This window comes from Enoplosus armatus, chromosome 11 (genome assembly GCF_043641665.1).
Source record: "Enoplosus armatus isolate fEnoArm2 chromosome 11, fEnoArm2.hap1, whole genome shotgun sequence".
NCBI classification, from domain to species: Eukaryota; Metazoa; Chordata; class Actinopteri; order Centrarchiformes; family Enoplosidae; genus Enoplosus; species Enoplosus armatus.
In genome coordinates this window covers 13,464,808-13,478,432 of record NC_092190.1, presented here as the reverse complement: position 1 = coordinate 13,478,432, position 13,625 = coordinate 13,464,808, and the positions used below count along the sequence as shown (strand labels likewise).

Below are 13,625 nucleotides of genomic sequence, written 5' to 3'. Positions count from 1 at the left end.
TCACAACAACACACACACATAGCCTACAAATACCACCGTTTACAGACACCTTGTCAAGTAGAAATACAACAGAGGGTTGTTAGATATTACAGCAATATAGTAACTGCAAATACGTAAAAAAAAAAAAAAAATATATATATATATATATATATATATATATATAAATCCCTGACCATAAATATGATACCTGTTGTATGTGTACAAGGCTAGATTTAGTACAGGCATGTGTGCGCACTGAAGAGCAAGGCAATCCAATTTCAAACAACTTTTTTATTACAACATATGGAAAAAGAAATAAAAGAGTTCATTTGCAAACCAGCTGCTTGTGTTATTGGGCATGGCTCTTTGATCAATAATCGTCTGTGCAAACCACAATGGATATAGCCATTAGAATGCTATAGCAGTGTTTCCCAAGGGGTACATATTCCACAGACTTTCCTCTAATAGGTTTTCAAATGCATTCTTTTAAGTGCAACAACACATGCAGTATTTATTGCTCTTTGCTAAGCACAACACCTGATCATCAACCGTGTAACTACTATACTGTATGAGTATTATTGAAAATATAATTTATTTAATTTGGATTAATGAATCAATAAACACAAAGTAAGTCATATTAGATAGATAACATTATTTATCATGTGAATTTATTCTGGTAAAATAACCTGTAACAATATGGCTTAAAAACTGTGAGCTAAATTGTGTGGTACAGCACACAGGCATTTCCCATTGCTGCACATGCTCAGAGCTCGATACCAACCTGATTTACTCTTCCATTGATGTGTGCTGCAGAGAGTAATGATTATGTGCCAGAGTTAGTGCTAAATAGTATCTGATGGGGCATGGAAAAGTCTCTCTTGGAACAGTTGCACCCATGCTGGACACTGGCCGCTCCTGCCATGGACTCAACACCGTAAACATCATACTTGACAGTCAATGCCTGGTATTGCATAACATTGGGCCTCCAATTACCACCGGCTGGATGGAAATATGTTTCCACTGCACATGGTAAACTTTGTAAAGATGTATTAACAGATGAGAACATTCTTGTTTAGATGAGCTAAACAGTAATGTAGTTTACATTACACAATTACAAAAATTAGATAGATGTTGACATTATCTCTAGATCCTAAACTGAGGATGGTAAATTGTGTAAGTCTGGCAAACAAAAGGCCTACTGCCCACATTAATCCAACCTCTGTGAGTGTAATCCAAGCCACTGAGCTCCCTCAAATCATTTCCATATATTCAAAGGAGGTTAAACCTACACTGACATGCAATATTTTCCTGAATGTTGTTTCAAATGCCCTATAAGTCGTGATAAAATCATGACGCATGGTAAAATTCATATTTATTAACACCCCACCCGTCTACACACACACACACACACACACACACACACCCTGCCCTACCTTACGTTAGATCACCATGAATTCTGAATTCATTTATTTTCCCATATAAATGTTTTGAGTATCAGCTAAGTATTTTTTTTATTGGGCTATTATTATTAATAAGTAGTGGTAGTGTAGTAGTAGTAGTAGTAGTAGTAGTAAAAGTATTACATTTTATAAAAGGATGACTGCGCCACCTGGAGATACGAGGGCGAAACTAGCTCGATTCATAAAGATGGCGTCCACAAGTGTTTTTTTTCCCTCAGTTTAGTCTTTCAGGCTTCCTACCTGACTGAGAGAGCCGTAAATGTTTACCAATCATAGCCCAAAAAACATTACCAATTAAATATGAAAGGATGCAGAAGGATATATAAAATATGGTTGGGGTTTGGATCTGCCAATCATACTGAAGCAGGCGGGATACAACAGCAGCAGGAGAGGCAGTGTTGCCTGAAAGAACCTCCCCAGGGTACATAACGTTCTCTCTACTCTGCTGTTACTAAGTTACCGGGTAACGCTAAATGAGTTGACGCAAGATGGCGAAAACACAACAAAAACTGCAATAGCATCGTTCTTATGCTAAAGTACAACGCAGACAGGGTGAATCGTCAGTTATTATCACGTCAGTAACTGTTTAAGCACAAAGCGTCTCAACCAACATGGAGGAGGAAGAGACAACGTTGGTAAGCGAACATGTTTTAATGGTACAGCACCCAAGGCTCCAGATAAAAGCTACCTGGAGACTCACCCAGTCCAATTTAACAAATATTTAATTTTACAAAAATGTTACATTTCAGCTAGTTGGAATTGTGCCAAGAGGACACAGAAAAGTTACCTAGGTTAGTTGGCTATAGCTAAATGGGAGATGACTTTTCGTAAGACTTTTCAAAAGAATGACATCGGCTAACGTTAATAACGTCAATTAGCTAACGTTAAGTTAACTGTTAGCTAGCCTTAACATATACTGAAGCTAAACACATGATTCCTCTATGCTCTGTTATGAAAAGAATATTGGTGGCAGCATGTGATTGAGATCGTATTTTACAAACCGTTTTGCTGCTAGCTAAACGCAGTGCCTTCTGTCTGTTTTTCCACAGGCTTTGATCAAGTACTATTGCTATGAAAAGTATTTCAATCACGCTGTAAACGCTGCAGCAGCTGCTCAGAGGAAATTCAGCAGTCCTATCTACAGTTTTTTCCATGCATATGGTACCCTTATGCAAGGTAAGCATGAAAGAATCAAAGAAAATAGCAGAATGTGTCTTTTATGGTTAGACAAGTGTCTCTTCCTCCTCTGTCATACATGCACTTATGTCACTATTTAACTACAGATCAAGTTCAAGAAGCCTCAGTAGAGCTGGACACCATAAGAGACAGTCGAGATGTGTCTCTATGCACATTAATGGCCCTTGTCTATGCTGAGAAAAAAAAGACAAACCCAGGTAGGCCAGCATAGTCCTTTTATTCATGTCACAGATGTTTACCCAGACTCTTTTAAAGGACGGCACACGCTTGTTGGTGATATTCTTGTGTGTCTTTTTATTCACAGACAGAGAAGTCATTCAAGAACTTGATGCTAAGGTCAAAGAGGATCGTAAAAGTGCATCTCCCAAGAGTCTGTACTATGCTGGGATGTTTCTCTGGCTATTAGGGCGAAATGATAAGGCAAGGGAGTACACAGAGAGAATGATCAAACTCTCCAGTGGCTCCAGAGAGGTGAGATTTTCATTTTTGTCATATGTTTAAGAAATGCATCAGTATTACATTGTTATGCAATGTCTTGGAGTATATGCAATGATAAGAGGGGCATTCTGGCTTCTCATCTATTTGTACTTTTGTAAAATTTGCACTGATATTTATTTGTCCAGGGAATAATCCTAAAAGCCTGGATAGATGTGACATCTGGTAAAGACGCCTACGCCAGAAAGGCTGGAAAGTACTTTGATGAGGGACTGAAAGAGAGAGCAGATGTTTTTGCCCTGATGGGAAAGGTGAGGTGGGAATTACAAATCCATATTGAATAGTCTTCCTCAGCCACAGCTGAAATTGTTGCGAGGCTATCATTTCTCACATTTCCTATGCCTCTTACATTACCTATTGTGTTTCTAATTGACTCAGTGTTCTATGTAATGGGTCCCATGCCAATGTTTAGTTCATCTATTCCCATCACCATATGAAATCTCTTGCAGTTCTTTTGGACAGTGCATTATTTGGATTATTCCTTTGTAAATTTGGATATACTGCTTCCGTTATTTCTCTTGATAGCTTCATTACCTTTAGACATGTAGATGTTTCATTCATATTGAATGGTAAAGTGATTGTCATGTTTTGTACTAGCCTGTGTGAATGATACACCCTAAGTGACGTTTGGTCTGTCCTAGGCTCAATACTATGAATATCGTCAGAACTACTCCGGAGCGTTGGAGATGGTTAACCAGGTCATTGTTAGTTTCCCTGGGTTCTTGCCTGCCCTCATCAAGAAGATGAAACTGTTGCTCAGCCTTCAAGACTGGGAGCAAACCATAGATGCAGCACACAGGTAATTGATGAGGTGGTTAGGAGGTTTCTCCCAAATCATACACAGCTCTCATCTCTCTCAGGGCACGCTTATCTGAGCTCTCTTCCCCAGACTCTTAAAATAATCTCAAGGAAGGGTTACAGTGTTTATGGTGAAGCGCCAAAAACGTTTGTAATCACCACCAGGGATGTTTTTAAAAAAAGAAAACTAGAAAACACAGTCTGCCTTTACAAATAGCTCAGCATTCAAGTGCAAATGCAACACTAGCGTGAAGCCTCAATCCAGTGCATACTGATTACTCCATTGTTTGTGCTCGCCCCTCCTTGGCCAGTTCTAGACAGCATAAAAAGGCCTTTGAACCAAAGTGCAGAAGTCTAACACAATTCAGAGGATGCGCTGCTTCAGGTTTGCTGAACAGGAGGAAGAAGAAGTGTGATTACTCAAGTTGCACCAAATTCAGAGCCATTGTAGTGGCATCACTGGGAAGTTGTGAAGTGGGAGGGTTGCAGGCAGCATACAGTATACTGTACATCCTTTGGCAGCCTTCACAATTCCTTTTAGTTATAATGTTATTTGTCTGGGAGCTCAACACAGTACTGCAGCAGTATCAGATATTCTAATACTATCAATCAAGGAAATTCAAGCTTATCAAGTGTAGGAGATGGACTTCATTCACAGCACCTTGTTTCATATTTCAGGCTTCTACAGAAGGATAAAAATAACCTGGAGGCACTACGGATGCTAGCTCTACATTCTTTATGTAGAGATGGAGATATCACTGAGGTAGGGATGCAAATCTGCAGGAATCAAAATTAAATTGTAAATATTGGCTTTGATGATGGAGCTGTGGCAAAGTGCTGATCATTTTACAGAAACTGTTTTTATATCCTCCTTGGCAGTCAGTAAAGCAGCTCTCAAACCTCATGAGCAGCTTGGAGATCCTGGAACCACACAACCCAGAGCTTTTCTACAGGATGTCTCTAGCCTTCACCCGAGTTGTAAGACAATTTTTTTTGTCATTTTTGGTCCTCTTTACTTCTGAAGAGTTGTTTGACCTGCATGGTGTTTCAGCATTTGCAGTGTTTCTTCTTTTTGTTTTGTCACAGTGTGGACGAAATGAGAAATTGATTGAGCAGACGTTTAGGATGGTGGAAAGAGCCTTCTCTGTGGCATCAGGGGACTCCGATTTAGCCACAGAGCTGGGCTACCAGATGGTGCTACAGTGCAGAATGAAGGAGGCCATGAAGTGGTACAAGACCGCCATGACTTTGGATGAGACAAGTGTTTCTGCTTTGACTGGTAACGTGTTACAATTATTAATATGTTGTCTACATGACACTCAGGGTCCATACACACGTTTTTTTGTTTCTGAAGATATAAGATTTGTTATTTTTGTTCCGCAGGTATAATCCGTTGCCAGCTAATAGAGGGACATCTTGAAGATGCAGAACAACAGTTGGAATTTCTCACAGAGATTCAACAATCTATTGGGAAATCTGGGGTAACGTCTTTTGTAAATGCTGACAACATACACTATCTTTCACTCTATTCAGAGTATCCTAGAGGAAGATGCTCATCATGGTTTAGAATAATTTATTATGCTTTAAAAACTGTTTGAAAAGCACTAAGCAAGAGCACCAGGCTGGACAGGCAGCAGCTGCTCCTGGCAGTCTTCAGTATTTTCTCTTCAGTTATTCTTCCTGGGAGACTTCGTTTTTGTGCTGGTGTCTTTCATCCATCTTACACAGAATACCCTTGTCAAGTTTTCTTCCCTGCTACCTTCCTCTACCTCTGTTATTTAATTAATTTATTTTCTTTTTTTCATCAGGAGTTACTGTACCTACGTGCAGTTCTGGCAGTGAAAAAGCAGCGGCCACAGGAAGAGGTGACCAATCTGTTGAATGATGCAGTGGACACACACTTCTCTACTCTGCAGGGTCTGCCTCTGGGAGTGGAGTACTTTGAGAAGCTGAACCCCGACTTCCTGCTGGAGATTGTCAAAGAGTATCTTGCACTGTGTCCTGCTAAGGTACGACGGGTAGACTCATCAATGACGGGGTATCCGTCATTAAAATATAAATTCTGGGCCTTAAATTTGGGCAGTGCAAGAGAGCCTCAGTCAGTTGTGTATTTGTTTTGCTACTAATGATTGTGTTTTTTATTTCACACATTTACTTAATCCTCTTGTGATGAGACTCATCATAAAAAAGTTTGAGAATCTTTGCAGTAAATAAAAATTGTACTATTCTTGTTTTAGCCTCCAGCCCAGGGCCAGCCTCCTGCTCCTCCGCTCCAGCACTGTGCCACATTGTTGGATACTGTGGTCAAGATTGTGCCAGGTCTTCCTCAAGGGGTCTTCCTGCTAGCCAAAGTCAGATATCAGTCTGGTGAGCTCTGCATTTAAAATACATGTTTTGGTTTCTTTTCTGCAAATGCTATTTTAAAATGCATTGCTTCTGTGTTCATTCAGGTGACATTGACGCTGCTCAGAGCAGTCTACAACATTGTCTGGACCAGTGTCCCTCTCATGCAGATGCTCATCTGCTAATGGCACAGATCCATCTGCTGCAGGGTAACTTCTCAATGTGTTCCCAGTCTCTTGAACTCTGCCTCAGCCATAACTTTGAGGTAAGATCACCATCGACATGGACAGTATTATTGACCACTAAATGTTTATGAGACAGTGTGCCCTCAGTCCCTTATTTGAGCCACCGTAAATGTGTAAATACATTGCAGCTCTGCCGCTTTTTATCTGTTACATGTAGGAGCATGTCAGCTTGTCCTCAGTTAGGCATAGTGATACAGAAAAGGATGCAGGTGACAGGAAGAAGAAAGTGACATCCGGTAAATGTACTTTGCCTCCATAGAGGGGAACTTTGAAGATATTGTCGGTACTGACAATCAGTGTATATTATTAAATGCCAACATCAAAACAGAATCTGTGTCATCAGTGACAGTTTAGCCAGGTTTGGAGGATCAAAATGACTTCTGTAGTTAATGTTATTTCTTGCTACAATCAGGAACTCACACGCAGAGTTATTATGCGACCAGGACAATATTGATATTGGTTAACAGCAGGGATTGCACGTTCGAATGGGTCATGGCTTCTTGTCCCATTCCAGATTCGAGAGCATCCGTTGTACCACCTGATCAAGGCTCAGGCTCAGAAGAAAATGGGTGAGCTGACGGAGGCTATTCAGACACTGCAGATGGCCATGAGTCTTCCAGGTGTCCGCAGAGCTGGATCCTCGTCCAAGTCCAAGAACAAGAAGACTGAGCTGAGTCCTGCTGACTGTGTCTCTGTTTTCTTGGAGTTAGCTGAGGCCCTGTGGCTCAATGGAGAACAGGTAACATAGTGAGTTTTGATGTAAGAGAGCTTGTACATGATACTATCCTGTTTAATTTAAAGCACTAAAGATATTGTTCTGTATGGTTAATGTGAAGTAGTGTTGTATGGTACTTTGCTGTGAGTACTTTTTTATGGTTTTCATCCCAGTAGTGTTTTTGGGTTTCCACATATGCCTGGCCTTGAAGGAAAACATACAGTACACACTTATGAACAGATTTAATATTTCAGCATGAAGCAGCAAAGGTGATGCAGGACGCCATCAATGAGTTCTCGGGAACCCCTGAGGAGCTACGTGTCACTATTGCCAATGCGGACCTGGCCCTGCTGCGTGGTGACACCGAGCTGGCACTGAGTATGCTCAGAAACATTACCCCTGAGCAGCCCTACTACATCCAAGCCAAGGAGAAAATGGGAGACATATATCTGAACCACAGAAAAGAGAAACGTCTGTATGCAAGCTGTTACAGGTGAGCAGTAAATCTGGATCCGAATGAACAGAAAAGGCACACTGAAATCTTAAAGAGATCTTGATGTAAGATAGTAGCTGAACATAATGAGTGACTATACTCCATCTGAAACCTAATGCATTGTAAATGTTTGTCTGAACAGTAACGGCTGCAGCTTAATTAAATATATGACGACGACATTCAGCCATAGTGCACCAACATTTCATCCAGTCTGTAGTAGGATTTAGTAGACCACAAACAAAGTAAATCAAATAAAAACTGAAACTTTAACTGAAGCCATTCATGCAGTAAAGAAGAAATGTGCACAGTCTTCTGCTGGTCTCTGATGCTACTTGCATCAACAGCTGAGATGTAGTAAAGCGTGACCGAACCGAACCAACGGAGGCATACTGTATGTCTACATAATGAAGAACACCATATGTGATGTGATGTCTCTTGTCTCTCCTCCAGAGAAATGGTGGAGAAGCTGCCCAGCCCTCACACATACCTCTTACTTGGTGATGCCTACATTAACATTCAAGAAGTAAGTGGGAGATGTGATTCATCTGTGTCATATGGGATATTTTTTATCCCACAACTGATTTGTGTGGATATTGGCTAGCTTAGAATTGCTTTAAAGGTGCTACATGCTTCAAATGACCATATTCCCATCATTAAACATTATCTACAGTTCACCAAACATTGTCTCAGGGTCTGAATGAGTGCAACCTAAGTCATCAGCACCTTCACTGGACATTAAGTAAGCAAATCTGCCTCTGGAAAATTGCAGACTAGTTTTCAAGTTGACATGTCAAATATGACAGAAAAAGTTAAATGTCCTGGAAAATAATGTGTTGAGAATAAAGAGGGAGTGCAAATTATTAAAAATCCTGCAGCAGCAAGCAGATAAAATAGCTATGTTGAGGACTAAATAAGAATCAAGTATTTTAAACTTTTAAACCCACTGCATGGTAGTTCACAGGGGATCATTAGCAGCACACCACCTGTAAACAGAAGTAAAAAAAATAAACAATTTATTACAGGTCAGCAGGAACTACTGTAGAAGATTGTGACACAGTATTTTATATAGGCTATATAAAGGAGGAAACAGGGTTAATAGTTACCACACAATGTTTCAAAAGGGAAATTAGCATACACATCAACCAGGCAATACTGGAGAAATAATTGAAGAAAACTATGTTCTCATTTGTGCACAACCCAGAATGTTAGTTAATAAAGAAGAATCGACTTTTGTAATTAATATAGGAAGTGATTATTTAGTCTCATCCTTAAGGGAAACAACTGCTAAACCACTGCAAAAGTTGCAATAAATAGGATAACTGAAACAAGGTTAACAACAACTAAAGTCTCATCAGAAAGCTGTTCAATAATGATTGACAATGGAAAGGGACACAGTGTGCCAGAGCCTGAGTGGAGTAGAGTTAGTTTTAGATGAATCAGTAAGTCAAAGAGGAGGTGTTATGATCACCTGCTTGATTTTATGGCATGTTGACACATATTCTGGTTGTGATGATAGGGAAGATGTTGACTTTCAGGGCTGAAATAGATCTTCCCAACTCGACCATCATCTTTATCCAATGTTCCCAACACTTCTTAATTTGAAGCATGCTAGCCTTAAGGTGTTTACCACATGTTCACAACATATTGTAAATAATGAAATGAAATGTGTTGACTTCTTGAATAATATTTACAAAAACTTCAAACCAACAACAACTTGTGACACCACTCACCGTGTGACGTGTTCATCCTCAGCCAGAGAAAGCCATTGAGGTTTATGAGCATGCTCTGAAGAAAAACCCCAAAGATGGTGCTTTAGCCAGCAAGATTGGGAAAGCCCTGGTCAAGACTCATAACTACGTCAAGGTTTGTGTCGTACACTCATTTAAAGATAAACACGATTCACTCACAGGAAAAAAAACAGTGTTGACACAAGGCTGCTGTTCCACAGGCAATAAATTACTATGAAGCAGCCCTGAAGACTGAGCAACAGAACTTCCTGCGCTATGATCTGGCTGAGCTGCTGATGAAGATGAAGCAACATGAACGCTGTGAGAGAGTCCTGCATGAAGCTCTGGCCCATGAACCAGGTACTTAAGATGTCACAGTATTTCACTCACAGTTACCTCCTAACAAGTCCAAGAATAAGAGCATCTGGTCATGATGATAGTTTGTGCATAGACATGATGCAAATCATGCTTAAGTAAAAACAACTTGATACAAAGATGGAAAAGAAAATATTGGCAAATATTGTTAATGGCAATGGCAAACTGCTTTGGATTTGTGAAGCAAATCAAAACATTATAGTACTATGTTTCAGAAAAAGCATTTACTGATTGTTTTGTTGTGTTTCTAACTTCTACCCAGTGAATGAACTGCCGGCGCTCTCAGATGATTGCCGTTATCTGGTCCTGTTGGCAAAGATCCAAAATAAGGTTGACAAAAATGAGGACGCTTTACTATCCCTACAAAGAGTAAGTGGTTCTAGTTCAGTGACTCTCTTAGACATCTTATCACATTTTGAATCTAATATTGTGCGTGATTATTTCCAAGCAAAACTGGTCTGCCTAAAAGGACAGACATAGAGTAACATACACTTTTACTTGTTCCTACAGAGATGATACGGATGATGCTCGTTATTGTTGTTGTGTTTTTGCTGTGTATAGGCGCGGGATGTGCAGGCCAAGGTGCTGAAGCGGGTGCAGTTGGAGCAGCCCGACGCCGTCCCCATGCAGAAGCAGCTTGCTGCCGAGATCTGCGCTGAGATCGCTAATCACTACACAAGTCAGAGGGGCTATGAGAGAGCAGTCAAATTCTACAAAGAGGCTCTTGTGTATTGTGAGACTGATCGCAAGGTCAGTGCAGCGGAATCAAAAACGTCCTGTGTACTCAACTGCAGCTGTGGTTAACAAGCACTGGCATCTTTTGGAGTCTAGTGCTTGTGTTTTTGAAATTTTGTGATCTTAGGGGTTTGATTCAAGCGAGATGTCTGATTTATCTACCCTACATTTTTCTACCAAGACTGTTGTCACATGAATTCATATGAATGCACTCTCTGTTCTTAGGTGATGCTGGAGTTGGCACGCTTGTACCTTACTCTAGATGAAGTCGATGCGTGCCAGGACCAATGCAGCGTCATTTTGAAGAATGACCAGTTTAATGAAGATGCAACTCTGGTTTGTTCTGTCTGTCTTATTGCCACAGTTTTGACCAAAACCTTTTTTTTTTTTGGAAATAATTCGTTATTTCTCTCACGTTTCACTCTAGATGATGGCTGACATTATGTTCAGGAAGCAGGACTATGAACAAGCAGTTTTCCACTTTCAACAACTCCTGGAGCGCAAACCAGGTGCAATGAAGCCACGTTTCAAACATTTGCGATGAATTGATGATTTGCCCTTCTCTAAATGGAAAGCATAATAACTTATACCTGTTGCTTTTAGACAACTACCCAACACTGTCACGTCTTATTGACCTGTTGAGAAGGGCCGGGAAGTTGGAAGAAGTTCCCAGATTTGTTGATATGGCAGAAAAACATTCATCCAGGACTAAGTTTGACCCTGGGTTCAACTACTGCAAAGGACTTTATCTTTGGTAAGTTTGGAGGAGTGGTTCCTTGGAATAATGGCGACATCTGTTTTAAGATTAGTGACTGAACTTGCGCTTGCTGCTCAGGTTCACAGGAGAACCTAATGACGCCCTGCGACACTTCAACAAAGCACGGAAAGACAACGATTGGGGTCAAAATGCTGTGTATAACATGATCGAAATCTACCTGAACCCTGACAATGACACCATGGGAGGAGAAGTATTTGAGAATTTAGATGGTGAAATTGGGTGAGTGGCAGCAGGAGCATACTAAGACTCTAGACTCCATACAGTACATATTCTCTTGTTGGCAAACCCACAGACTTACTCCCAATGTTCACCTTCCAGGAACTCCACGGAGAAGCAGGAGTCCGAGCAGCTGGCTGTGAGAACAGCTGAGAAGCTGCTGAAGGAGTTAAAGCCTCAGACACCGGGCGGACACATACAGCTCCGCATCCTTGAGAACTACTGCTTTCTGGCGACTAAGCAAAAGGCAGATGTAGAGAAAGCCCTCAGTGTTTTCACAGAGATTGCAAACAATGAGGTAAGTAAACTCCAGATGGTGTGCATGAGTTACATCACTCTCTCTTGTGTAAATATAGCCACACCAGGAGCCATGCATTATTTCAGGGTCTCTCTTAATGTCAGTCATTCCATTTAGTTATGAACTGCACATTATATCAGGCTGGATTTTTATGGAATATGCACAGAATTGTATTTGTTAGATTTTAACATTTCATTTTATTATTTAACTTTGTGTAACTGACATCAGTATGGTTTTGGTGTAAACAAATGGAAGTGGGATAGTGATTCATCCTGTCTAACCAGGATTCTTTGTTTGAACTCAGAAAGACCACGTGCCGGCACTGTTGGCCATGGCGACAGCTTATATGATGCTCAAACAAACTCCCAGAGCCAGGAACCAGCTCAAACGCATAGCTAAGATGAACTGGAGCATCGTTGACGCCGACGAGTTCGAGAAGAGCTGGCTGCTCTTGGCAGACATCTACATCCATTCGGGGAAGTATGACATGGCTGGGGACCTCTTAAAGAGATGCCTCAATCATAACAAGGTCAGCCTGAAAATATTGTCACCGCTTCAATATTATGTGGTTTTCAAGGCAGTTCAAGTCACACAAAAACTCTTTTCCCTTATTTTGTAGATTTGTGTTACTTTGTAATGTAGAGGTAGTCTTTCATGTAAATTTCTTTGTGATAAGAATTGCCCTTTTTTCCACAGTCATGCTGTAAAGCTTATGAATATCTGGGCTACATTATGGAAAAAGAGCAGGCATTCCGTGATGCAGCACTCAACTATGAACTGGCTTGGAAATATGGAAATCGGACTAACCCAACTATTGGTATGTCAACCAAAATCACGTGTCCAGTTCTATTTATAAGGACAAAAGGGATCAAGAGAATTATATTTCTAACATGTAATGTCTGTTTGTATTTTTAGGATACAAGCTTGCTTTCAACTACTTGAAAGCAAAGAGGCACGTTGATGCCATAGATGTGTGTCATAAGGTGAGACACCTGCGGATGTTTACAGTTTGAGAGATTTAGATCTCTTTTTATCCTGTGAATCATCTTTGTTTCCGTCCACAGGTTCTGGCTGCTCATCCGAATTATCCAAGAATGAGAAAGGACATCTTAGACAAGGCTCGTGCTGCCCTGAGATCTTAGTGTTGGAACTGTGTGTGTGTGTGTGTGTGTGTGAGAGAGAGATTTATTAAGCCAATGTTTCTGTAATAGAATGAGTTACTTTGATTGACTCCACTTTTATTGTTTGGCTTTTACTGTCAAGTTAAAAGAATGTGCAGTTATGTGTGTTATTTCTTTGGGAAAACCCCTGAAACACATTGCTATGTACATTTGTTTCGAGTATATGAATAGTTGGGTTCTGGCAATCCTGAGGGAAAACACAGTGGCCAGGGGTTCAGACACATGCTCAGCTGAAAGCATTTTTCTTTCTTTCCTCATAAAGCCAGACACCAAACCCCTAAACATTTCAACTGATTTCTGAACATAAAAACAATAAATAATAAAAAGAAATTGAAATGTGCTCTATTTGATACATTTGAGACATGAATATGAGACATTCATATTGTGTTTGAAATGATTTCCTATGGTTTATTTATATGAAAATCAGTATTGTATTGTTTTATCTTGTGATGAATATTGAGGATGTAGATACATGTGGATATTTGTTGCTGTTAAGCTTTTTTTAAAAAATAAAATGATTTAGATACATGATGTTGGATATTTGGCCTGATTCTTTTTTTTTTTTTTTTTTTTTTATCCTAGAGATTTAA

General features: G+C 40.2%; 1 protein-coding gene across 1 annotated transcript; it reads left to right on the top strand.

Annotated features, from left to right (window-relative positions):
- The first annotated feature begins 2,050 nt into the window (after nt 1-2,050).
- On the top strand, nt 2,051-13,506 carry ttc21b (tetratricopeptide repeat domain 21B). The gene is made up of 29 exons (XM_070914195.1): nt 2,051-2,074; nt 2,489-2,615; nt 2,723-2,833; nt 2,941-3,107; nt 3,260-3,382; nt 3,773-3,930; nt 4,608-4,692; nt 4,809-4,907; nt 5,016-5,208; nt 5,313-5,410; nt 5,738-5,938; nt 6,167-6,296; nt 6,380-6,537; nt 7,032-7,256; nt 7,487-7,725; nt 8,176-8,248; nt 9,478-9,588; nt 9,674-9,812; nt 10,090-10,196; nt 10,389-10,577; nt 10,788-10,898; nt 10,990-11,071; nt 11,166-11,316; nt 11,398-11,559; nt 11,659-11,854; nt 12,159-12,383; nt 12,551-12,671; nt 12,770-12,837; nt 12,919-13,506. The coding sequence occupies exons 1-29, from the start codon at nt 2,051-2,053 to the stop codon at nt 12,994-12,996; spliced, it is 3,951 nt and encodes a 1,316-aa protein (XP_070770296.1). The 3' UTR covers nt 12,997-13,506.
- Nucleotides 13,507-13,625: the final 119 nt, after the last annotated feature.

Coding starts and splice junctions, on each gene's coding strand:
- ttc21b (XM_070914195.1), top strand. CDS start 2,051: ATGGAGGAGGAAGAGACAACGTTG. Junction 2,075..2,488: donor AGGAGGAAGAGACAACGTTG/GTAAGCGAACAT, acceptor GTTTTTCCACAG/GCTTTGATCAAGTACTATTG. Junction 9,589..9,673: donor AGACTCATAACTACGTCAAG/GTTTGTGTCGTA, acceptor GCTGTTCCACAG/GCAATAAATTACTATGAAGC.